The sequence below is a fragment of the Oncorhynchus mykiss genome, chromosome 6, assembly GCF_013265735.2.
Source record: "Oncorhynchus mykiss isolate Arlee chromosome 6, USDA_OmykA_1.1, whole genome shotgun sequence".
NCBI lineage: Eukaryota > Metazoa > Chordata > Actinopteri > Salmoniformes > Salmonidae > Oncorhynchus > Oncorhynchus mykiss.
The window spans coordinates 4,770,768-4,798,182 of NC_048570.1; the positions used below are offsets into that span (position 1 = coordinate 4,770,768).

At 43.9% G+C, this 27,415-nt stretch overlaps 2 protein-coding genes across 3 annotated transcripts; one reads left to right on the forward strand and one right to left on the reverse strand.

Annotated features, from left to right (window-relative positions):
* Window positions 1-1,124: 1,124 nt before the first annotated feature.
* On the reverse strand, window positions 1,125-27,212 carry LOC110525175 (cell division cycle protein 20 homolog B). 2 transcript variants are annotated; one of them, XM_036979241.1, is made up of 12 exons: window positions 27,036-27,212; window positions 26,870-26,944; window positions 19,605-19,842; window positions 14,193-14,287; window positions 13,841-13,888; window positions 12,400-12,490; window positions 7,679-7,896; window positions 6,244-6,338; window positions 5,840-6,068; window positions 3,864-3,989; window positions 2,641-2,761; window positions 1,125-1,927 (listed from the first exon to the last, which is right to left on the reverse strand). In XM_036979241.1, exons 1-12 carry the CDS (start codon window positions 27,096-27,098, stop codon window positions 1,830-1,832), a joined length of 1,497 nt encoding a protein of 498 aa, XP_036835136.1. In that variant the 5' UTR covers window positions 27,099-27,212; the 3' UTR covers window positions 1,125-1,829. The 2 variants fall into 2 exon arrangements, with proteins under 2 accessions (XP_036835136.1, XP_036835137.1); XM_036979242.1 differs by lacking the exons at window positions 26,870-26,944; window positions 27,036-27,212 and adding an exon at window positions 20,106-20,249.
* Window positions 20,071-21,656, forward strand: LOC110525174 (probable glutathione peroxidase 8). The gene is made up of 3 exons (XM_021605124.2): window positions 20,071-20,448; window positions 20,640-20,901; window positions 21,202-21,656. Exons 1-3 carry the CDS (start codon window positions 20,086-20,088, stop codon window positions 21,363-21,365), a joined length of 789 nt encoding a protein of 262 aa, XP_021460799.2. The 5' UTR covers window positions 20,071-20,085; the 3' UTR covers window positions 21,366-21,656.
* Window positions 27,213-27,415: the final 203 nt, after the last annotated feature.

Sequence of the window (27,415 nt, forward strand, 5' to 3'; positions counted from 1 at the left end):
ATCAGGGTTGGGGGTACTGGAGGACCAGGGTTGGGGGTACTGGAGGACCAGGGTTGGGAGTACTGGAGGACCAGGGTTGGGAGTACTGGAGGACCAGGGTTGGGGGTACTGGAGGACCAGGGTTGTGGGTCCTGGAGGACCAGGGTTGGGGGTACTGGAGGACCAGGGTTGGGGGTACTGGAGGACCAGGGTTGGGGGTACTGGAGGACCAGGGTTGGGGGTACTGGAGGACCAGGGTTGGGGATACTGGAGGACCAGGTTTGGGGGTAACCTGAGGACCAGGGTTGGGGGTATTGGAGGGCCAGGGTTGGGGGTACTGGAGGACCAGGGTTGGGGGTACTGGAGGACCAGGGTTGGGGGTACTGGAGGACCAGGGTTGGGGGTACTGGAGGACCAGGGTTGGGGATACTGGAGGACCAGGGTTGGGGATACTGGAGGACCAGGGTTGGGGGTACTGGAGGACCAGGGTTGGGGGTAACCTGAGGACCAGGGTTGGGGGTATTGGAGGGCCAGGGTTGGGGGTACTGGAGGACCAGGGTTGGGGGTACTGGAGGACCAGGGTTGGGGGAACTGGAGGACTGAAGGACCAGGGTTGTAGATACCGGAGGACCAAGGTTGGGGGTATTGGAGTGCAAGGGTTGATGGTATTGGAGTGCAAGGGGAGGGGTTATTGGAGGACCAGGGTTGGGGTTATTGGAGGACCAGGGTTGGGGGTATTGGAGGACCAGGGTTGTGGGTATTGGAAGACAAGGGATGGGGTACTGGAGGACCAGGGATGGGGGTACTGGAGGACCAGGGTTGAGTGTATTGGAGGACCAGGGCTGGGAAACGCTGTTCTATATCTGTCAGTATGTATGTACCATGACCTCATCAACATGCCTCCTGTCTTCACTGATCCACTTCAATGTCCCCCTTCATTTATCTCCTCCAAGGTGATTGTGCAGAGTTCCCACATAGACACATTTTAAAAAATCTACTGCAGACACGTTCTTCAGAAAGTGATACTTTTCTAGTAAGAGTTGGATTGGATGGATTGTAGTGTTGCATGTAAGGTGTTGAATTGATTTTCAGAATGAAGGAGCCTCTATGGTGATACATTGATATGGAGGTAGTCTGAACAGCAGAACAGGTCTATTGTATGCTTTAATTGGATCAAAGCCCTAAAATGCTTACTCTTGTTTCATCAAAGAAACATATTTATACAGTTATTTTTAATTTATGAAAATAAAATACACCACAAAACATCAAATGAACATGTTATCACAAACATATCCAATCATTTGACTGCTCATACAACTGAACGATGCATTTAGACAAATAACTGGGAAAGTTCAGCTAGAACCAGTCGTTACCAGGTCTGACAATACAAGCATTATCGCTACACACGCAATAACATCTGCTAAACACGTGTATGTGACCAATACAATTACATTTTATTTGATTCACATACATCTCTCAGAAAAGCTCAGTTGCCATTTCATCTGGCTCGGAGAGGATTTGTTGTGTTGAAAGTCAAACCTCAAACACCTGAATCATTTCTCATGAGAACAGTCCATGCATACCTTATTGAATGTGTGTGTGTGTGTGTGTGTGTGTGTGTGTGTGTGTGTGTGTGTGTGTGTGTGTGTGTGTGTGGGTGGGTGTGTGTGTGTGTGTGTGTGCGTGTGTGCGTGTACATGCGTCTGCATGTCTGTGTTGATTCTAGGAGTTCCAGACATGGCTCAGAGAGTCTGCCCCAGCTGAGAGGAAGGGAAAGGAGCTTACTTCTAGGTGTCCTAGGTGTCCTAGGTGTTTTAGATGTCCTAGGTGTCCTAGGTGTTCTAGGTGTTCTAGGTGTTCCAGACATGGCCCAGACAGTCTGCTCCAGCTGAGAGGAGCTTGGTTCCATTGGGACTGAGGGCCAGGTGCAAAACACGACCAATGTGACCTGAAAAAAAAAATCACAATAACAGCATTGTAACAATGAGAAAAATACGTATCTGGTCTTATCAGGCTCCCCTATCTGTGGGTTGAGCAGCTCTTATACAGTACCAGTCCAAAGCTTGGACACACCGACTCATTCAAGCGTTTTTGTTTTTACTATTTTCTACATTATAGAATAGTGAAGACATCAAAACTATGAAATACAGTGCCTTGCGAAAGTATTTGGCCCCCTTGAACTTTGCGACCTTTTGCCACATTTCAGGCTTCAAACATAAAGATATAAAACTGTATTTTTTTGTGAAGAATCAACAAAGAGTGGGACACAATCATGAAGTGGAACGACATTTATTGGATATTTCAAACTTTTTTAACAATTCAAAAACTGAAAAATTGGGCGTGCAAAATTAGTAGTAACAGAACATTTATGTTTAGTAGTAGTAGCAGTAGAAGTAGTAGCAGTAGAAGTAGTAACAGAACATTTATGTTTAGTAGTAGTAGTAGTAGTAGTAGTAGTAGTATCAGTAGTAGTAGTAGCAGTAGCAGTAGTAGTAGTAGTAGTAGTATCAGTAGTAGTAGTAGCAGTAGTAGTAGTAGTAATAGCAGTAGTAGTAGTAGTAGTAGTAGTAGTAGCAGTAGTAGTAGTAGCAGTAGTAGTAGTATCAGTAGTATCAGTAGTAGTAGTAGCAGTAGTAATAGTAGCAGTAGCAGATGTCTCACCATGTAGCTGGTAGGTCTCTTCCAGTGAGGGGGAGGGGCTCCAGCAGGTTATGTGGTGATGAGGAAGACCATGGCCAGTGAACAGAGCCTTCCTCTCCTCTGACCAGACCACGGAACACACCTACAATATAATAGAATAGATAGAACAACTTTCAATGATACATTTGATAACAATAACCTAGTAAATTACATTAGATGTCAACAACTTATAAAGCCCAATATTGTGACATTTTCCAAGCATTTGAATTCATATCACAATCACTAATACTATACAGTGTCTTGGGAAAGGAGTCTGACCCCTTCACATTTTGTTACGTTACAGTCTTATTTTAAAATGTATTCAAAATTATTATTTTTCCTCATCAATCTACACACATTACCCCATTATGACAAAGCAAAAAAAATGTTTAGACATTTTTGCAAATGTATTTAAAATTAAAAAAACTGAAAGATCACATGAGAGATCACATTTAAGTATTCAGAGCCTTTACTCAGTACTTTGTTGAAGCATCTTTGGCAGCGATTACAGCCTCGAGTCTTCTTGGGTATGACGCTACAAGCACATCCAACATCTGGGAACTTGTATTTGGGAAGTTTCTCCCATTCTTCTCTGCAGATCCTCTCAAGCTCTGTCAGGTTGGATGGGGAGCATCGCTGCACAGCTATTTTCCGGTCTCTCCAGAGATGTTCGATTGGGTTCAAGTCCAGGTACAAGGCCACTCAAGGACATTCAGAGACTTGTCCCCGGTGTTGTGCCTGGTTTCCTCCAATCTTGGTTTCACCAGACCAGAGAACCTTGTTTTTCATGGTCTGAGAGTCCTTTAGGTGCCTTTTGGCAAACTCCAAGTGGGCTGTCATATGCCTTTTACGGAGTAGTGGCTTCCGTCTGGCCACTCTACCATTAAGGCCTGATTGGTGGAGGGCTGCAGAGATGGTTGTCCTTCTGGAAGGTTCTCCCATCTTCATAGAGGAACTCTGGAGCTCTGTCAGAGTGACCATCAGGTTCTTGTTCACCTCCCTGACCAAGGCTCTAGGAAGAGTCTTGGTGGTTCCAAACTTCTTCCATTTAAGAATGATGGAGGCCACCATGTTCTTGGGGACCTTCAATTCTGCAGACATTTTTTGGTACCCTTCCCCAGATCTGTAACTAGACACAATCCTGTGTGTGTGTGTGTGTCTGTTGAGATCAAATATATGAAATGACTGCGTTGTGTAACACCCACCTGTGAGTTGGTCTGGGCGGAGTCAACGCAGGTACCTGATTGGTTATTCCAGATCCTCAGAACACCGTCGCTCTGCCCCCCTCCCGTGGCGATCAACTCCTTCTGCCAAGGACACCATGCCATAGCCTATACAGACACACACACACACACCTCGGTTAACTAAAGAACTAAAGTCTCGGGTAAATTGGTCAAATGATTGATTAAGTTCTAGTGCTATACATGTTCAGAGAAGAGATAGAACGAGGATCGGAAACCAGAACGAGGATCGGAACCAGAACGAGGATCGGAACCAGAACGAGGATCGGAACCTGAACGAGGATCGAAAACCAGAACGAGGATCGGAACACGAACGAGGATCAGAAACCAGAACGAGGATCGGAACCCGAACGAGGATCGGAAACCAGAACGAGGATCGGAACCAGAACGAGGATCGGAACCAGAATGAGGATCGGAACCTGAACGAGGATCGAAAACCAGAACGAGGATCGGAACACGAACGAGGATCAGAAACCAGAACGAGGATCGGAACCCGAACGAGGATCGGAAACCAGAACGAGGATCGGAACCCGAACGAGGATCGGAACCCGAACGAGGATCGAAACCAGAACGAGGATCGGAAACAGAACGAGGATCGGAACCCAAACGAGGATCGGAACCCGAACGAGGATCGGAACCAGAACGAGGATCGGAAACAGAACGAGGATCGGAACCCGAACGAGGATCGGAACCAGAACCGGAACCAGAACGAGGATCGGAAACAGAACGAGGATCGGAACCAGAATGAGGATCGGAACCAGAACGAGGATCGGAAACCGAACGAGGATCGGAACCGGAACGAGGATCGGAACCCGAACGAGGATCGTAACCCGAACGAGGATCGTAACCAGAACGAGGATCGGAACCAGAACGAGGATAGGAACCCGAACGAGGATCGGAACCAGAACGAGGATCGGAACCAGAACGAGGATCGGAACCCGAACGAGGATCGGAACTAGAACGAGGATCGGAACCAGAACGAGGATCGGAAATAGAACGAGGATCGGAACCCGAACGAGGATCGGAACCAGAACGAGGATCGGAACCAGAACGAGGATCGGAAATAGAACGAGGATCGGAACCAGAATGAGGATCGGAACCAGAACGAGGATCGGAACCAGAACGAGGATCGGAACCCGAACGAGGATCGGAACCAGAACGAGGATCGGAACCAGAACGAGGATCGGAACCCGAACGAGGATCGGAAACAGAACGAGGATCGGAACCAGAACGAGGATCGGAACCAGAACGAGGAGCTCCACCCTCTCTTTTTGTAAGTTATGGGCAAGTATATGGGCCAAATTTCTCCTCCCCTTCCGAACACCCTAGAAATCATGATTTGTCCAAAAGCCACAGAACATGTAGTAGTAGCAGTAGAAGTAGTAACAGAACATTTATGTTTAGTAGTAGTAGTAGTAGTAGAAGTAGTAGTAACAGAACATTTATGTTTAGTAGTAGTAGTAGTAGAAGTAGTAGTAACAGAACATTTATGTTTAGTAGTAGTAGTAGTAGTAACAGAACATTTATGTTTAGTAGTAGTAGCAGTAGAAGTAGTAACAGAACATTTATGTTTAGTAGTAGTAGTAGTAGAAGTAGTAACAGAACATTTATGTTTAGTAGTAGTAGTAGTAGAAGTAGTAACAGAACATTTATGTTTAGTAGTAGTAGTAGTAGTAACAGAACATTTATGTTTAGTAGTAGTAGCAGTAGAAGTAGTAACAGAACATTTATGTTTAGTAGTAGTAGCAGTAGAAGTAGTAACAGAACATTTATGTTTAGTAGTAGTAGTAGTAGTAGTAGCAGTAGCAGTAGCAGTAGTAGTAGTAGTAGTAGCAGTAGCAGTAGCAGTAGTAGTAGTAGTAGTAGTAGTAGTAGTAGTAGTAACAGAACATTTATGTTTAGTAGCAGTAGTAGCGAACACACACACTGAGGCCACACACCTTGACCGCACTGGGTTGTGTCATTGTCCTAGCAGGTGGGTGTGTCTTCGTCTTAGACCCCAGGTCATTGGTCCAGATGTTGAGGAGGCCGTCTATTGAGCCACTGGCCAGCCAATCTCCTTGCGGCGCCCACTCCAGCCCGCACACGGCCCCTTGTTGTTGGAACACACCCACTGTCGGGGTGTCAAGTCGGTAGTCATGGTGATGGATTAGCCCGAGAACAGAACCGCTGTCAGGGACAAGAACATGGTTGTGTTTCTCAACTCCTCAAGAGCCTTAACAGTACACACACACACACACACACACACACACACACACACACACACACACACACACACACACACACACACACACACACACACACACACACACACACACACACACACACACACACACACACGCACCTGCTGAGTACGTGTTGGTTCCAGCTAAGCGCCCCCACTCCAGAGAGGTGTGACGTTATAGTTCTCAGTCTGGTCCTCTTCTCCACATCCCACAGCTGGGGGGGAGACGGAGAAGGAGGGGGAGAAGGAGAGGGAGAAGGAGGGGGAGAAGGAGAAGGAGGGGGAGAAGGAGAAGAAGAGGGAGAGGGAGGGGGAGAAGGAGAAGGAGGGGGAGAAGGAGAAGGAGAGGGAGAGATAGGGGGAGGGGGAGAAGGAGAGAGAGGGGAGGGGGAGAAGGAGAGGGAGGGGGAGAAGGAGAAGGAGAGAGAGGGGGAGGAGGAGAAGGAGAGGGAGGGGGAGAAGGAGGAGGGGGAGAAGGAGAAGGAGGGGGAGGGGGAGAAGGAGAAGGAGGGGGAGAAGGAGAAGGAGGGGGAGAAGGAGAAGGAGGGGGAGAGGCAGATGCGGAGGGAGGGGGAGAGGCAGATGCAGAGGGAGAAGGAGAGGGAAGGGGAGAGGCAGAGGGAGAGGCAGATGCAGAGGGAGAAGGAGATGGAGGGGGGAAGGGAGAAGGAGAGGGAGAGGCAGAGGGGGAGGCAGAGGGGGAGGCAGCGGGGGAGGGGGAGAGGTGTCTTACAAACATCACTAACGTAGAACATGACATGCACATGGCCGTGCTAAGCTAAACCTAACCTCACTGTAAGCAGGAAATCACTCCACTGTGTTTGAAGATGTGATATTGTTCTGTCAACATACTTTCAACATGAAGACCTGCCAACAAAACAATTCAACACCCTCAAAAGGAAACAACACAAATATATCATTATATTAAAGCAGCCAGGTCACGCGTGATACAAGTCAGTATTTGACGTCCGTCCGTGTCTGTAGACGTCGGGAGAGGACGTGGAAACCGTCCACTAGGGGGGCAACAGTGAGCGCGTAGGTTTCAGTTGTGGACAGGGGGTTGGTGGATGGACCTAAGCATTTGCCTCTGATTACAGAGGTCGCAATTTCAAATCCAGCGATAGAAAGTTGTTTTTGAGATTTTTGTTTTTTAAGCCTATCCCAAATCTTTAACCCTTACCTTAAATCATTCGGAGTTAACGCCTAACCTTCTGACATGAGACGGTGAGAGCTAGTCGATTGAAGACACACTCTAGAACACGTGTAAATCATTTCAGCCAGTAGTTTTGAAAGTGGTGTTCACGAGCTAAAAGTGGTCCCTGTTTGTTGCGTACTACGTCATCCATTTTGTGTGATATGTTACCAATGAAATTAGTTCAAAATATTACTTTTTTCTTAAACATTTATTTTGGGGTGGGGGGGGGGGGGGGGGCGTATATCAACTTTAATTTTACAGATAGATTGTAGGTTCTATCAATTTAATTTATTTTGATTTTTTGTGCAATAAGTTTTAGGAATTTGTTGTGCTAAAGGTTCGAGCATGTTTGTCTCCCACCTGCACGTCGCCCTCCTTGGTCCCGATGCCCAGTGTACATCCATCTCTGCTCCAGGACACAGAAGACACAGAGTGAGACAGGCTCAGTGGGAGAGAAGGTGCTGCTCTGGGATGGATGCAGCCCTGCAGAGTGGGTGTGTCTGCCTTCCACAGGAAAACGTCACACCCCAGGGCCATGGCCACGATTCCACTGCTACTCCAGTCCAATGGGTGGCTGTCTGAGGAGAGGAGAAAGATTTTTAAATTAACAAACGTACTATTGACACATAGTATTTGCAGTTACAGTATTCTACTAAATAGACAGCTCTGTTTGTGTGTTTTATCACAACAAGTTCAAGTTTGACCTACGAATTTTGTGATTTTGTGTTCAATGCTCTACAACAAAGCTTTCTTAGTGTCCAATAAACTTTCTCTGCCCTTAACCTTGTTCTGAACACCTCCAAAACAAAGGTCATGTGGTTTGATAAGAAGAATGCCCCTCTCCCCACAGGTGTGATTACTACCTCTGAGGGTTTAGAGCTTGAGGTAGTCAGTCACCTCATACAAGTACTTGGGAGTATGGCTAGACGGTACACTGTCCTTCTCTCAGCACATACCAAAGCTGCAGGCTAAAGTTAAATCTAGACTTGGTTTCCTCTATCGTAATCGCTCCTCTTTCACCCCAGCTGCCAAATTAACCCTGATTCAGATGACCATCCTACCCATGCTAGATTACGGAGACATAATTTATAGATCGGCAGGTAAGGGTGCTCTCGAGAGGCTAGATGTTCTTTACCATTCGGCCATCAGATTTTCCACCAATGCTCCTTATAGGACACATCACTGCACTCTATAATCCTCTGTAAACTGGTCATCTCTGTAAACCTGTCGCAAGACTCACTGGTTAATGATTATTTATAAAAACCCTCTTAAGCCTCACCACCCCCCAGCCCCCCCCATCTGAGATATCTACTGCAGCCCTCATCCTCCACATACAACACCCGTTCTGCCAGTCACATTCTGCTAAAGGTCCCCAAAGCACAGTAAGTAACATATCGTTGTCTCAGCCTTCTTTCCCTTTCCCTTTGTGCTGCTACCATGTTGTGCTGCTACCATGTTGTGATGCTACCATGCTGTGATGCTACCCTGTTTTGTGATGCTACCCTGTTTTGCGATGCTACCATGCTGTGATGCTACCCTGTTTTGTGCTGCTGCCATGTTGTGATGCTACCATGCTGTGATGCTACCCTGTTTTGTGATGCTACCCTGTTTTGCGATGCTACCATGCTGTGATGCTACCCTGTTTTGTGATGCTACCCTGTTTTGTGCTGCCATGTTGTGCTGCTACCTGTTTTGTGCTGCTGCCATGTTGTGCTGCTACCATGTTGCGCTGCTGCCATGTTGTGCTGCTGCCATGTTGTGCTGCTGCCATGTTTTGTGCTGCTACCATGTTGTGCTGCTACCATGTTGTGCTGCTACCATGCTGTCATGCTACCATGTTGTGTTGCTACCATGCTGCGTTGTTGTCGTAGGTCTCTCTCTATGTAGTGTTGTCTCTCTTGTCGTGATGTGCGTTTTGTCCTATATTTTTATTTAATTTATTTTTAATCCCAGCCCCCGGTCCTCACAGGAGGCCTTTTGGTAGGCCGTCATTGTAAATAAGAATTTGTTCTTAAAACTGACTTGCCTAGTTAAATAAAAGTTAAATAAAAAAATACATACATACAATCTGATTGTGAAGAAAAACACTAACAACTTCATATGATCTTCCAGTGAACTTAACATATCGTCTGATTTTGGAATTTATATTTCACTTCCTGGAGAATCTGTTAAAGAGAGGTTGCGTCAGTCTATATGTTCCATTAACTAGAAGATAAACACACGCATTACCAACACACACACACACACACACACTCCCAGAAATGCATAATCTGACAAAGATCTGGGTAAAGAATTAAGCTTGAACCCTATCCAAAAGACAAACGTCCATTCTTTCCACAGCTATAGCAAGATCACACCAGATAGACTACAGTATTCAACGTTTGTCCAGGTCCTCAAGACGTCAATACCACTAGTGGCAACATTTTTTTAATTTTTTTTTATTCCACCTTTATTTAACCAGGTAGGCTAACAAGTTCTCAACTGCGACCTGGCCAAGATAAAGCATAGCAGTGTGAACAGACAACAACTCAGAGTTACACATGGAGTAAACAATAAACAAGTCAATAACACAGTAGAAAAATCATATTTACAGTGTGTGCAAATGAGGTAGGATAACGGAGTTAAGGCAATAAATTGTCAATAGTGGCAAAATAATTACAATATAGAAATGTAGAAACACTGGAGTGATAGATGTGCAGAAGATGAGTGTACAAGTAGAGATACTGGGGTGCAAAGGAGCAACATTTACAGATAGGCTATGTACAGGCGCAGTGATCTGTGAGCTGCTTTCACAGCTGGTGCTTAAAGCCAGTGAGGGAGATATGAGTCTTCAGCTTCAGTGAGTATTTTGCAGTTCCCAGATTGTTGCAGCATTACCCCAGTTAACCAGGGGTAATGAACGCCTACATTTCATTTGGTCCATTTTTCTTATGATTAACCATCTGGTGTTTTCTGTTTAAACAACCTTAACTGATTTGGTAGCTATAACGCAATAGATACACCTGTTAGCTATAACGCAATAGATACGCCAGTTAGCTATAACACAATAGATACGACTGTTAGCTATAACACAACGTAGCCTGTTAGCTATAACGCAATAGATACTCTTGTTAGCTATAACACAATAGATACGCCTGTTAGCTATAACACAACGTAGCCTGTTAGATATAACACAATAGATACTCTTGTTAGCTATAACACAACAGATATGCCTGTTAGCTATAACACAACAGATACGCCTGTTAGCTATAACACAACAGATACGCCTGTTAGCTATAACACAATAGATACGCCTGTTAGCTATAACAAAATAGATACGCCTGTTAGCTATAACACAACGTAGCCTGTTAGCTATAACACAATGGATACGCCTGTTAGCTATAACACAACGTAGCCTGTTAGCTATAACACAACAGATACGCCTGTTAGCTATAACACAATGGATACGCCTGTTAGCTATAACACAATAGATACGCCTGTTAGCTATAACACAATGGATACGCCTGTTAGCTATAACACAATAGATACACCTGTTAGCTATAACACAATAGATACGCCTGTTAGCTATAACACAACGTAGCCTGTTAGCTATAACACAATAGATACACCTGTTAGCTATAACACAATGGATACGCCTGTTAGCTATAACACAATAGATACGCCTGTTAGCTATAACACAATAGATACGCCTGTTAGCTATAACACAATGGATACGCCTGTTAGCTATAACACAATGGATACGCCTGTTAGCTATAACACAATAGATACGCCTGTTAGCTATAACACAACGTAGCCTGTTAGCTATAACACAATAGATACGCCTGTTAGCTATAACACAATAGATACGCCTGTTAGCTATAACACAATAGATACACCTGTTAGCTATAACACAATGGATACGCCTGTTAGCTATAACACAATAGATACGCCTGTTAGCTATAACACAATGGATACGCCTGTTAGCTATAACACAACGTAGCCTGTTAGCTATAACACAATAGATACGCCTGTTAGCTATAACACAATAGATACGCCTGTTAGCTATAACACAATAGATACGCCTGTTAGCTATAACACAATGGATACGCCTGTTAGCTATAACACAATAGATACGCCTGTTAGCTATAACACAATGGATACGCCTGTTAGCTATAACACAACGTAGCCTGTTAGCTATAACACAATAGATACGCCTGTTAGCTATAACACAATAGATACGCCTGTTAGCTATAACACAATAGATACACCTGTTAGCTATAACACAATGGATACGCCTGTTAGCTATAAGACAATGGATACGCCTGTTAGCTATAACACAACGTAGCCTGTTAGCTATAACACAATAGATACGCCTGTTAGCTATAACACAATGGATACGCCTGTTAGCTATAACACAATGGATACGCCTGTTAGCTATAACACAATAGATACGCCTGTTAGCTATAACACAATGGATACGCCTGTTAGCTATAACACAATGGATACGCCTGTTAGCTATAACACAATAGATACGCCTGTTAGCTATAACACAACATAGCCTGTTAGCTATAACACAACAGATACGCCTGTTAGCTATAACACAATAGATACGCCTGTTAGCTATAACACAACGTAGCCTGTTAGCTATAACACAACAGATACGCTTGTTAGCTATAACACAACAGATACGCCTGTTAGCTATAACACAACGGATACGCTTGTTAGCTATAACACAACGTAGCCTGTTAGCTATAACACAACGTAGCCTGTTAGCTATAACACAACGTAGCCTGTTAGCTATAACACAACGTAGCCTGTTAGCTATAACACAATAGATACGCTTGTTAGCTATAACACAATAGATACGCCTGTTAGCTATATTCTAACTCCTAACCCCTAACCCCTAACCCCTAACTCCTAACCCCTAACTCCTAACCCCTAACTCCTAACCCCTAACCCCTAACTCTCTCTCTGTGTGTGTGTGTGTGTGTGTGTGTGTGTGTGTGTGTGTGTGTGTGTGTGTGTGTGTGTGTGTGTGTGTGTGTGTGTGTGTGTGTGTGTGTGTGTGTGTGTGTGAGAGAGAGAGAGTGCCATGCACTCACAGTAGTCATCCTGCAGAGAGGGCAGTGCCAGAGTCAGCTGTGGTTTAGACTGGTCTGGAGTAGAGGGAGCCATATACATGACAGAAAATGGCTGCAGGACAGATTAACACACAGAGACACACACACACAGTCAGGTCTAAAACACACAGTGAAATTATACTGTAGCACAGGAGGCCGGAGGCTTGAAAGGAATTCATGGAATGGTATCAAATTTCATTCACTCCATTCCAAACATGATTATGAGTCTGTCCTCCCGTCACCAGCCTCTCGTGTACTGCTGACAGAGCAGTATTAAATAGAAATATAGCAGTCCTACTAAATATAGCAGTCCTACTACATATAGCTGTCCTACTAAATATAGCAGTCCTACTACATATAGCAGTCCTACTAAATATAGCAGTCCTACTAAATATAGCAGTCCTACTACATATAGCTGTCCTACTAAATATAGCAGTCCTACTAAATATAGCAGTCCTACTAAATATAGCAGTCCTACTAAATATAGCAGTCCTACTAAATATAGCAGTCCTACTACATATAGCAGTCCTACTAAATATAGCAGTCCTACTAAATATAGCAGTCCTACTACATATAGCTGTCCTACTAAATATAGCAGTCCTACTAAATATAGCAGTCCTACTAAATATAGCAGTCCTACTAAATATAGCAGTCCTACTAAATATAGCAGTCCTACTACATATAGCTGTCCTACTAAATATAGCAGTCCTACTACATATAGCAGTCCTACTAAATATAGCAGTCCTACTAAATATAGCAGTCCTACTAAATATAGCAGTCCTACTACATATAGCTGTCCTACTACATATAGCAGTCCTACTAAATATAGCAGTCCTACTACATATAGCAGTCCTACTACATATAGCAGTCCTACTACATATAGCAGTCCTACTAAATATAGCAGTCCTACTAAATATAGCAGTCCTACTACATATAGCTGTCCTACTAAATATAGCAGTCCTACTACATATAGCTGTCCTACTACATATAGCAGTCCTACTAAATATAGCAGTCCTACTACATATAGCAGTCCTACTACATATAGCAGTCCTACTACATATAGCAGTCCTACTAAATATAGCTGTCCTACTAAATATAGCAGTCCTACTACATATAGCAGTCCTACTAAATATAGCAGTCCTACTACATATAGCTGTCCTACTAAATATAGCAGTCCTACTAAATATAGCAGTCCTACTAAATATAGCAGTCCTACTAAATATAGCAGTCCTACTAAATATAGCTGTCCTACTAAAGATAGCAGTCCTACTAAATATAGCAGTCCTACTACATATAGCAGTCCTACTACATATAGCAGTCCTACTACATATAGCAGTCCTACTAAATATAGCAGTCCTACTACATATAGCAGTCCTACTAAATATAGCTGTCCTACTAAATATAGCAGTCATTCTGTACCTGCCTTCTCTGAACATCTGTCCTGTTCTCCAGATACAGACCACACCCAATCCTACAACAACAACAACAACATAGTTATTTACAGTACAAACAAGGACAATTCTCCTTCATGGGTACATTTCCCATATCCCCATGTGGACAAAGGCTATTTAAGTTACAGTTAGGTTTAGGAGTTAGGAGTTAGGGGTTAGGAATTAGGAGTTAGGGGTTAGGAGTTAGGAGTTAAGGAAAATAACATTTTAAAGGGAAATCAAATGAAGGTCCCACAACAATAGTAAAACAAAACGTGTGTGTGTGTGTGTGTGTGTGTGTGTGTGTGTGTGTGTGTGTGTGTGTGTGTGTGTGTTTGAATAGACCTGTTTAGGCACATTCCTCCTGTAAGTGGTCGATGCGGTGACAGGTCTGACGACATGCTGTGGTAGGTCTGACACTACAGCCTCCGTCACTGTGTCTGAAAGAGAAAGTTCACACCGTCGGTGACAGACTAGTGGAATCTGTGTGGGTAGCTGGACCGGCAGGATGACGGACAGTGAAGGTGAACAGGGTGGTCACGGGGTCAGCTGACAGAGGAATGGATGAGACTGAGGCAGGAATTCCTTTAACCATAAAGTGGTGTATTTACTGGGTAGTCTGTGTTGCATCACAAAGGAAACAGAATAACAGGTATCCAATCAAATTCATAATCACAAAGATCAAATCATAACAGGTATCCAATCAAATCATACCAATCCTTCTAATTATTAACATAATTAGGGAATGAAACAATCCAGTTCATTTAAGAGATCAATAGGAATCATCCTTGAGTCATTTAGGCTCGTAATCATTTAATCATAATCACGAGAAGAATAATACAATCAGTGATCGGTTAATTCAATCTATAATCCCCATTAGTTTGATATCAGAATCGATCAGTTCAGCAAACAATGACGTTTCATATTTCACCCTTTCAAGTTTGTCTTCATAGGTACATGTAATTTCATTACATATTTTTTTTTGCATTTTATTTCACCTTTATTTAACCAGGTAGGCCAGTTGAGAACACCTTTATTTAACCAGGTAGGCTAGTTGAAAACAAGGTCTCATTTACAATTGCGACCTGGCCAGGATAAAGCAAAGCAGTTTGACACGTACAACAACACAGAGTTACACAAGGAATAAACAAACATACAGTCAATAATACAGTAGGAAAATCTATATACAGCATGTGGAAATGAGGTAGGATAAGAGAGGTCAGGCAATTAATAGGCCATGGTGGCGAAGTAATTACAATATAGCAAATAAACACTGGAATGGTAGATGTGCAGAGGATGAATGTGCAAGTTGAGATACTGGGGTGCAAAGGAGCAAGATAAATAAATAAATACAGTATGGGGATGAGGTTGATTGGATGGGCTATTTACAGATGAACTATGTACAGGTGCAGTGATCAGTGAGCTGCTCTTAAAGCTAGTGCTGCTATGGTGACCAGTGTACTGAGATAAGGCGGGGCTTTACCTAGCACTTGTAGATGACCTGGAGCCAGTGGGTTTGGCGACGAGTATGAAGCGAGGTCCAGCCAACGAGAGCATACAGGTCGCAGTGGTGGGTAGTATATGGGGCTTTGGTGACAAAACAGATGGCACTGTGATAGACTGCATCCAATTTGTTGAGTAGGGTATTGGAGGCTATTTTGTAAATGACATCGCCGAAGTCGAGGATCGGCAGGATGGTCAGTTTTACGAGGGTGTGTTTGGCAGCATGAGCGAAGGAGGCTTTGTTGCGAAATAGGAAGCCGATTCTAGATTTAATTTTGGAATGGAGATGTTTAATGTGAGTCTGGAAGGAGAGTTTAGTCTAACCAGACACCTAGGTATTTGTAGTTGTCCACGTATTCTAAGTCAAAGCCGTCCAGAGTAGTGATGCTGGACGGGCGGGCAGGTGCGGGCAGCGATCGATTGAAAAGCATGCATTTAGCTTTACTTGCATTTAAGAGCAGTTAGATGCCACGGAAGGAGAGATGTATGGCATTGAAGCTCGTCTAGAGGTTAGTTAAACACAGTGTCCAACGAAGGGCCAGAAGTATACAGAATGGTGTCGCCTGCGTAGAGGTGGATCAAAGAATCACCAGCAGCAAGAGTGACATCAATGATGTATACAGAGAAGAGAGTCGGCCTGAGAATTGAACCCTGTGGCACCCCCATAGAGACTGTCAGAGGTCCGGACAACAGGCCCTCCGATTTGACATACTTAACTCTATCAGAGAAGTAGTTGGTGAACCACGCGAGGCAATCATTTGAGAAACCAAGGCTGTTGAGTCTGCCAATAAGAATGTTGTGATTGACAGAGTCGAAAGCCTTAGCCAGGTCGATGAATACGGCTGCACAGCAATGTCTCTTATCGATGGCGGTTATGATATCGTTTAGGACCTTGAGCGTGGCTGAGGTGCACCCATGACCAGCTCTGAAACCAGATTGCATAGTGGAGAAGGTAGGATGAGATTCGAAATGGTCAGTGATCTGTTTGGTAACTTGGCTTTCGAAGACCTTAGCTAGGCAGGGCAGGATGGATATAGGTCTGTAACAGTTTGGGTCTAGAGTGTCTCCCCCTTTGAAGAGGGGGATGACTGCGGCAGCTTTCCAATCCTTGGGGATCTCAGACGATATGAAAGAGAGGTTGAACAGGCTGGTAATAGGGGTTGCGACAATGGCGGCGGATAGTTTCAGAAATAGAGGGTCCAGATTGTCAAGCTCAGCTGATTTGTATGGGTCCAGGTTTTGCAGCTCTTTCAGAACATCTGCTATCTGGATTTGGGTAAAGGAGAACCTGGAGAGGCTTGGGCGAGTAGCTGCGGGGGGGGGGGGGGGGAGATGTTGGTCGAGGTTGGAGTAGCCAGGAGGAAGGCATGGCCAGCCATTGAGAAATGCTTTGATGACCGCGGCAGCGGCAGCTTTCCAATCTAATCTCAGACGAAAGAGAGGTTGGACAGGCTAGTAATAGGGGTTGCTATAATTTTAGAAAAGAGAGGGTCCAGATTGTCTAGCCCGGCTGATTTGTAAGTGTCCAGATTTTGCAGCTCTTTCAGAACATCAGCTATCTGGATTTGTGTGAAGGAGAAGTGGGGTACGTTTGGGCGAGTTGCTGTGTGGAGCGCAATTCTGTTGACCGGGGTAGGAGTAGCCAGGTGGAAAGCATGGCCAGCCGTAGAAAAATGCTTCTTGAAATTCTCAATTATTGTGGATTTATCAGTAGTGACCGTGTTTCCTAGCCTCAGTGCAGTGGGCAGAGGTGCTCTTATTCTCCATGGACTTTACAGTGTCCCAGAACTTTGAGTTTGTGCTACAGGATGCAAATTTCTGTTTGAAAAAGCTAGCCTTAGCTTTCCTAACTGCCTGTGTATATTGGTTCCTAACTTCCCTGAAAAGTTGCATATCACGGGGGCGATTCGATGCTAATACAGAACACCACAGGATGTTTATGTGCTGGTCAAGGGCAGACAGGTCTGGAGTGAACCATGGGCTATATCTGTTCCTGGTTCAAAAATGTTTGAATGGAGCATTCGTATTTAAGATGGTGAGGAAGGCACTTAACACTTATCATTTATAGAATAACCAGGCATCCTCTACTGACGGGATGAGGTCAATGTCTTTCCAGGATATCCCGACCAGGTCGATTAGAAAGGCCTGTTCGCAGAAGTGTTTTAGGGAGCGTTTGACAGTGATGAGTGGAGGTCGTTCGACCGCTGACCCATTACGGATGCAGGCAATGAGGCAGTGATTGCTGAGATCTTGGTTGGAAACAGCAGAGGTGTATTTGGAGAGCGAGTTAGTTAGGATGATATCTATGAGGGTGCGGATTTACGGATTTGGGGTTGTACCTGGTAGGTTCATAGATCATTTGTGTGAGATTGAGGGCATCAAACTAAGATTGTAGGATGGCCGGGGTGTTAAGCATATCCCAGTTTAGGTCACCTAGCACCACGGGCTCAGAAGATAGATGGGGCAATCAATTCACATATGGTGTCCAGGGCAATGCTGGGGGCAGAGGGTGGTGTATAGCAAGTGGCAACGGTGAGAAACTTGTTTCTGGAAAGGTGCATTTTTAGAAGTAGAAGCTCAAATTGTTTTTGATACAGACCTGGATAGTAAGATAGAACTCTACAGGCTATCTCTGCAGTAGATTGCAACACCGCCCCCTTTGGCAGTTCTATCTTGGCGGGAAATGTTGTAGTTAGGAATGGACATTTCAGGGTTTTTGGTGGTATTCCTAAGCCAGGATTCAGACTCGGCTAACACATCCGGGTTGGCAGAATGTGCTGAAGCAGTGAGTAAAACAAACTTAGGGAGGAGGCTTCTAATGTTAACATGCATGAAACCAAGGCTTTTACGGTTACAGAAGTCAACAAATGAGAGCACCTGGGGAATAGGAGTGGAGTTAGGCACTGCAGGGCCTGGATTAACCTCCACGTCACCAGAGGAACAGAGGAGAAGTAGGATAAGGGTGCGGCTAAAAGCCTATAAGAACTGGCCGTCTAGCACGTTCAGAACAGACCTAATTAAAGCGCCCCTGGCCCAGCTGAGTAAATGGCAATGAATGAAAGGATTATTCCACCAACTCCATGGGCCTTTTCTACAGTCAGCTTGCATCATGTATAAACGCAACGAATTGCAAAAAATCGCTGAAGTTGGAGACTTTTATCTCCCTCACCAACTTCAAACATCTGCTATCTGAGCAGCTAACCGATCGCTGCAGCTGTACATAGTCTTATCGGTAAATAGCCCACCCATTTTTACCTACCTCATCCCCAAACTGTTTTTATTTATTTACTTTTCTGCTCTTTTGCACACCAATATCTCTACCTGTACATGACCATCTGATCATTTATCACTCCAGTGTTAATCTGCAAAATTGTAATTATTCTCCTACCTTCTCATGCCTTTTGCACACAATGTATATAGACTCTCTTTTTTTTTCTACTGTGTTATTGACTTGTTAATTGTTTACTCCATGTGTAACTCTGTGTTGTCTGTGTCACACTGCTATGCTTCATCTTGGCCAGGTCGCAGTTGCAAATGAGAACTTGTTCTCAACTAGACGACCTGGTTAAATAAAGGTGAAATAAAACATTAAAAAACATGAAACAACTTCAAAGATTTTACTAAGTTACAGTTCATAAGGAAATCAGTTAATTTAAATAAATAAATTAGGCCATAATCTATGGGATGCAGCCATGGGTGGTCCCTGGGAGTGCATAGGCCCACCCACTGGTGAGCCAGGCCCAGCCAATCAGAATTAGTTTTTCCCCACAAAAAGGCTTTACAGACAGAAATACTCCTCAGCACCCCCCCAGCACAAGGTGCACCTGTGTAATGATCATGCTGTTTAATCAGTTTCTTTGTATGCCACACCTGTCAGGTGGATGGATTATCTTGGTAAAGGAGAAATGCTCACTAACAGGGGGATAAACACATTTTGTGCACAAAAATTAAGATATATATTTTTGTGCGTATGGAACATTTCTCATGAAACATAGGACCAACACTTTACATGTTACATGTATATTTTTGTTTAGTGTATGTCTGTGTACCTTTACAGTCATTGGTGCTTACAATAACAGGAAATAAGAGGGGGCCCTTTTCACATAAACAACATTGTGTATATTTGTGGCTGTTTGAAAATATAGAAGTAGACCTCGTAGAGTTAACTGTTAAACCTTACCTGTAGTAGGCTACTTATATTATAAAAAGAAAAAAAACATTAATTCCTTCATGCATTCATTCATTCATTCAAACCTTGAAGGCTTGTCTCTGTGCTCTGCTCTTGTGTCAGTTTTGTTCTCGCTGCGCCCCCTGACGGTGAATCCAGAGACAGTCTCTGACAGACCGTGTCGACCTCTCGGCAGGGAGAATGGCGCCCCCTGGCGACCATGGGGCTACTGGCTAAAGGCTGCTCTGCGCTCAGCCGCCTGGTCACCATCCGACTCTTGAAGCGTTTGTACGATGATGAGAGATGAGGCGCCTCGGTGCTTGTCTAAAAAAAAGAGGAAAATAGACCTGACATTAGAATAATGGCTGATAAAAAAATTAGTTATTACCTGCAACAAATAGGATCAAGTGTATCCCTATATTCACATCTTACGCTATTTTTTAAAAAGTAGACCCACAGTAAAACATTCCAGATTTAAAGATTTTGCCCGAGATGTAGGCCTAGACAAATAATAAATCAGAGTGTTGATAAATCGACATAAAAACGAAATGCCCATAGTGAAATGTGATGCCTAACACAGAACAGACCTCCTCCAAAGCCCGTTGGCTCCTCACTTCGCTATGCGCCCGTCCAGCCAGCCAGACTCAACCCAGCAGCGGTTCACTAACTCCTTCCCCCGCCCCAAGCTCTCATTGTTCCCCCTCCAAGATGGAGGCGCTGGAGGTTTTGGGGGGCTACCCGACCAAGCCCTCGAACCCTCGATCACGAATGGTCAGGGTTCTACTGAGTATGACTGTTGTTATGGGATGTTTATTAACGCTACATAGTTTTCTCAAAATCACTAAGTCGCGGAAGCCGCAAGATTTCTACTCTTTTGAGGTGAAGGACGCCAAAGGGAGAAGCGTTTCTCTGGAGAGATACAGAGGCAAAGTAAGTTCACATCAGCAAAACTCCGCTAGTAAACTAACTGAACTCAGTGTAGGCGTACTGCTGAAGTCACTTCTTTTTTCTAAAATGTTGATAACTGGTTTCTGCGATTTAGCACGTTTCCCCCCCCCCCAAAAAAAGTATAGTATTTAGGCCTAATGTTTACAATCCTCTGATTTTCTTCATGCGCGCAGGCGTCTCTGGTTGTCAACGTGGCGAGCCACAGCGAACACACAGAGAATAACTATCGCTCTCTGCAAGAGCTGCACCGGGAACTGGGGACGTCCCATTTCAACGTGCTGGCTTTTCCCTGCGGCCAGTTCGGGGAGACCGAGATGGGGACCAGCCGGGACATCGAGGCCAACGCCAAGAACACCCATGGCGTCACCTTCCCTATTTTCAGTAAGATCAAAATCATGGGATCGGAGGCGGAGCCAGCTTTCAAATTCATAACAGGTAAGACACAGTAGACTTTATCGTTAAAACAGAGATCTAATCAATATAGTTTAGTCTTTTTCTAAGGACAAGAAGAACAAGGTGAAGGTTATCAACAAGTAAACAAAGCTTAGCCTATAGGCCTTTACAGCCTTATATTTTGTGTATATAAAATTTGTATTTTCTATTCTATTCAAGATCATGTTTTTCATGGACACTGTGGGTGTAAGAGGAATTGTAGTTATTGCGGTACATTGGCAACACAACACCAACACAGAACATTAGGCCTGAAAAATGATTTGTTTCCATTTCACCATACAGATTCTGTAAAAAAGATTCCGAAGTGGAACTTCTGGAAGTTCCTGGTGAACCCTGAGGGCCAGGTGGTGAGGTACTGGAAGGCAGAGGAGCCCGTCGACAGCGTTCGTCAGGAGGCCACGGCCATGGTGCGCGAGATCATTCTGAAGAAAAGGGCAGAGCTCTAACAGCGTGGAACTTGTCAAGACAGGAGTGACTACACCTCTTGAGTTCGATTGAACGTTCCTGGGGTACTGTGCGACGGACGAACATTTCAACACACTTTATTATGATTTGACCACTTTGACAAACTTTGCAGAAGATCATGTTCATTGCACTGTAGGTGGGTTTAGTATTTTACTGGATGGCAACAGGACTACAATAAGAGTGTGTGTGTGTGTGTGTGTGTGTGTGTGTGTGTGTGTCTCTGTGTGTGTGTGTGTCTCTGTGTGTGTGTGTGTGTGTGTGTGTGTGTGTGTGTGTGTGTGTGTCTCTGTGTCTCTGTGTCTCTCTGTGTGTGTGTGTGTGTGTGTGTGTGTGTGTGTGTGTGTGTGTGTGTCTCTGTGTGTGTGTGTCTGTGTCTCTGTGTGTGTGTGTGTGTGTGTGTGTCTCTGTGTGTGTAATATAGATGTTCTTTGTGTCAGTACTCTCTGGTAGCTGCATGTACACATGGCCATCTTGTTCAGTTTGTCTTGTCCTGAGATAAATTAAAGACTGTTATGTTTATAAACGTTTAAATCAAAGTTTATTTGTCACGTGCGCCGAATACAACAGTGAAATGCTTACTTACAGCCTCTAACCAATAGTGCAGAAAAGGTATTAGGTGAACAATAGGTAAGTAAAGATATAAAACAACTGTAAAAAGACAGGCTCTATACAGTAGAGAGGCTAAATACAGTAGAGAGGCTATATACAGTAGAGAGGCTATTAAAGTAGGGAGGCTATATACAGTAGAGAGGCTATATACAGTAGAGAGGCTATATACAGTAGAGAGGCTATATACAGTAGAGAGGCTATATACAGTAGAGAGGCTATTAAAGTAGGGAGGCTATATACAGTAGAGAGGCTATATACAGTAGAGAGGCTATAACAGTAGAGAGGCTATATACAGTAGAGAGGCTATATACAGTAGAGAGGTTATATACAGTAGAGAGGCTATATAACAGTAGAGAGGTTATATACAGTAGAGAGGCTATATACAGTAGAGAGGTTATATACAGTAGAGAGGCTATATACAGTAGAGAGGTTATATACAGTAGAGAGGTTATATACAGTAGAGAGGCTATATAACAGTAGAGAGGCTATATACAGTAGAGAGGCTACATACAGTAGAGAGGTTATATACAGTAGAGAGGCTATATACAGTAGAGAGGCTATATACAGTAGAGAGGCTATAACAGTAGAGAGGCTATATACAGTAGAGAGGTTATATACAGACACCGGTTAGTCAGGCTGATTGAGGTAGTATGTACATATATACAGTAGAGAGGTTATATACAGACACCGGTTAGTCAGGCTGATTGAGGTAGTATGTACATATATACAGTAGAGAGGCTATATACAGTAGAGAGGCTATAAAAGTAGCAAGGCTACATACAGACACCGGTTAGTCAGGCTGATTGAGGTAGTATGTACATATATACAGTAGAGAGGTTATATACAGTAGAGAGACTATACAGACACCGGTTAGTCAGGCTGATTGAGGTAGTATGTACATATATACAGTAGAGAGGTTATATACAGTAGAGAGACTATACAGACACCGGTTAGTCAGGCTGATTGAGGTAGTATGTACATATATACAGTAGAGAGGTTATATACAGTAGAGAGACTATACAGGCACCGGTTAGTCAGGCTGATTGAGGTAGTATGTACATATATACAGTAGAGAGGTTATATACAGTAGAGAGACTATACAGACACCGGTTAGTCAGGCTGATTGAGGTAGTATGTACATATATACAGTAGAGAGGTTATATACAGTAGAGAGACTATACAGACACCGGTTAGTCAGGCTGATTGAGGTAGTATGTACATATATACAGTAGAGAGGTTATATACAGTAGAGAGACTATACAGACACCGGTTAGTCAGGCTGATTGAGGTAGTATGTACATATATACAGTAGAGAGGTTATATACAGTAGAGAGACTATACAGACACCGGTTAGTCAGGCTGATTGAGGTAGTATGTACATATATACAGTAGAGAGGTTATATACAGTAGAGAGACTATACAGACACCGGTTAGTCAGGCTGATTGAGGTAGTTTGTACATATATACAGTAGAGAGGTTATATACAGTAGAGAGACTATACAGACACCGGTTAGTCAGGCTGATTGAGGTAGTATGTACATATATACAGTAGAGAGGTTATATACAGTAGAGAGACTATACAGACACCGGTTAGTCAGGCTGATTGAGGTAGTATGTACATATATACAGTAGAGAGGTTATATACAGTAGAGAGACTATACAGACACCGGTTAGTCAGGCTGATTGAGGTAGTATGTACATATATACAGTAGAGAGGCTATATACAGTAGAGAGACTATACAGACACCGGTTAGTCAGGCTGATTGAGGTAGTATGTACATATATACAGTAGAGAGGTTATATACAGTAGAGAGACTATACAGACACCGGTTAGTCAGGCTGATTGAGGTAGTATGTACATATATACAGTAGAGAGGTTATATACAGTAGAGAGACTATACAGACACCGGTTAGTCAGGCTGATTGAGGTAGTATGTACATATATACAGTAGAGAGGTTATATACAGTAGAGAGACTATACAGACACCGGTTAGTCAGGCTGATTGAGGTAGTATGTACATATATACAGTAGAGAGGTTATATACAGTAGAGAGACTATACAGACACCGGTTAGTCAGGCTGATTGAGGTAGTATGTACATATATACAGTAGAGAGGTTATATACAGTAGAGAGACTATACAGACACCGGTTAGTCAGGCTGATTGAGGTAGTATGTACATATATACAGTAGAGAGGTTATATACAGTAGAGAGACTATACAGACACCGGTTAGTCAGGCTGATTGAGGTAGTATGTACATATATACAGTAGAGAGGTTATATACAGTAGAGAGACTATACAGACACCGGTTAGTCAGGCTGATTGAGGTAGTATGTACATGTTTAATGTAGTACAATCATAAAATGAACTGTTAATGTAGAATTTCAAGTAATCAACTTAAAGGGACCTTGTTTCATTGATTCATGAGTATTTTACACGTTTGATACAATGTTTCCAATGTTGACCTTAAAGTATCCTATTCGTGATATGGAAAACTGTGTAACTGCTGAACTCAACACATCGTGACACGGATTCTATCTCCTCCTTTAAAAAAAATATATTAAAAAATATATATATATATATTTAACTAGGGCAAGTCAATTAATAAGAACACATTCTTATTTACTATGACGGTCTACCCTAACCAAAGCCAGATGACACTGGGCCCATAGAGCACTGCACTATAAGACTCACAGCCAGATGTGATGTAGCCTGGATTTGAACCAGGGACTACAGTCTTGAACAGAGATGCAGTGCCTTAGACCGCTGCGCCACTCAGGAGCCTCCTATCTCCTCACCTTCACAACCTAAGCACGTATAAAAGAGAGATGTATGTGATCGTATACAAATGTAAGCAAGGTTTGAAATTATTATGTTTTATTCAAATATTATCTCTGTTTGAGGTTCTTGTGGTCAATTTACCATCTACTAATGATTTGTAATTATGTTCAGGCCCCCCGACCATCGTCCCATGGCTGAATCTGGTTGATGATCTCTGCTGTGATGTACGGCCATTAGAGATGGTGATATCCAATGATCAGTGACGGTTTACATGGACAGCTAGAGGGCAGCAGCAGGTAAGCTGGTAAAACAAACCAATCAGCTAACAAGACACTGCCTCCCAGCCGCCCAATCGGAACAGAAGAGAACGCAAGGGCGGCCAACCCTCTTCCTGGAGAGCCACTAGGGCTCCAGCCCTGCTCTAACACACCTTATGCAGTGAATCAAAGTAACAGGGATAAGCAGATTAGTAGAATTGTAGAATTAGGTGTGTTAGTGCAGGGTTGGAACAAAAAGAAACGTCTGTATGCAGCATGCCTGCCCAGGTGGGTTAAATCCTTGGCGGGTGGAGGCGGAGTTTCGGGTGAGAGGTTAGGGAGCAACTGTAGAGTGAGCTGACAAATGAGAAAACAGTCAGCTAACGTTACACTGCCTACTAACCAATCACGTTACATTACGCTGCTTACTAACCGATCACATGTTGAACAACTCTCAACCTTATCAAATCACAGAAGTCAACCGACATTACACTGCCTACTAACCAATCACGTTACATTACACTGCCTACTAACCAATCACGTTACATTACACTGCCTACTAACCAATCACGTTAAATTACACTGCCTACTGACCAATCACGTTACATTACACTGCCTACTAACCAATCACGTTACATTACACTGCCTACTGACCAATCACGTTACATTACACTGCCTACTGACCAATCACGTTACATTACACTGCCTACTAACCAATGTTCCCCTTTGAAGAACCCTTATTGATTCCAGGTAAAGAAGGCCCTTTTGGGTTCCATGTACATGTAGAACCCTTTTCACAGAGGGTTATGGAACCCAAAGGGGTTCTACCTGGAACCAATAAGGGTTCTCCTTTCGGGACAGCCAAAGAACCCTTTTGGAACCCTTTTTTTCCAAAGAGTAAAAACCACGCACATTTCACCACTATCTCATAACCGATTACATCATACGTTCTGCCCATTCATTGATGAATTCAGCCCAGCACCTTGTAATAAAGGAAGAGTGTTTGACTTTCAAGGCTACTTGTGTTTCTGTCTCTGCCAGCTGCTTCTTTGACATCTGCTGCCCACTCAAATCAGCTTTCACCACCAGATCCCGCCCAGCCCACAGGAGGACTTCAATCTGTGTTACCAGACCCCGCCCACAGGAGGACTTCAATCTGTGTTACCAGACCCCGCACAGCCCACAGGAGGACTTCAATCTGTGTTACCAGACCCCGCCCACAGAAGGACTTCAATCTGTGTTAACCAGACCCAGCCCACAGGAGGACTTCAATCTGTGTTAACCAGACCCAGCCCACAGGAGGACTTCAATCTGTTTTACCACCTAAACTGGCATTTGTGTTAGTCTGAGAAACCAATTTTTATTTTTATTTTATTAAATCAAATAGGTGCAATAGCTGTTTTAAGGTGCATGCCTGCCTGTCTGTCTGTCTCTGTGTCTGCCTGTCGGTCTGCCTGTCTCTGTGTCTGTCTGTCTGTTAAAGGTGTGTGTGTGTGTGGGGGGGGGGGGGGGGGGGGGGGGGGGGGGGCACTGCTTCAGACAGCAGCAGTGAGGAGTGTAGCTGACAGCGGTCAATCACATTAGCACAGCTAGCAGCGGTACACTGCCACACTGTCACCATCCTCTCCTCCCCTCTTCTCTGCTTTTCTGTTCTCTCCTCCCCTCCTCTCCCCCTTTCATGTCTTCTCCTCCTCTCCTTTCCTGTCCACTGATATGTTTAACAAACTGGCTTAACTATTATTTACTCCGGGTCTTCTTCATTGTATTGTGGCACAATCAACGTATATGTGTGTTATTACTAGCCTACGTTATAAAATGATTGACATCACCACCTTACCTTTTGTGATGTAGGAACGGAGCAATGTCTCCTCTTCGTCCTGAAATCCACCAGCAGCCTCCTCGTGATGTTCTCCTGACCGGTAGAATAAAATAAAAAAACAGTTTACACTCGGCGTTCACCCCACAATTACGCACTACACAACACTAGGTGGACCTAAACCTACCCAAAGCACCGTGTCCTCGGTTTTCACTTTAAAACGCGAATATCTATTCAACTTCCAGTCCATGTTAGCTTAACAAAATAACAACTCTTGCGAACTTTACTGGCTGACAGTAGTAGCCTAACTTGTTACCCTTTCGATCCACTGTGGCTGAATGTGCACCTGTTTTTTTCCTGCGCTTCGTAGTTCCTAAATACGCGCAGGGGCGGATGCCGGAGCGGGAAGTCTGTTCCTCGTCTCGCCATTGGTGGATAGGGAGGTGAACCCCGTCACTGGCAGGGTTTCCCCTCTGTAGAGGCGTCCTAGTTTCCCTGGAAACCGACATGAAGTGCCACAGTGAAACAATATCTAATCTAAAGAGTCAACAGAGCGCAACGCGGCAA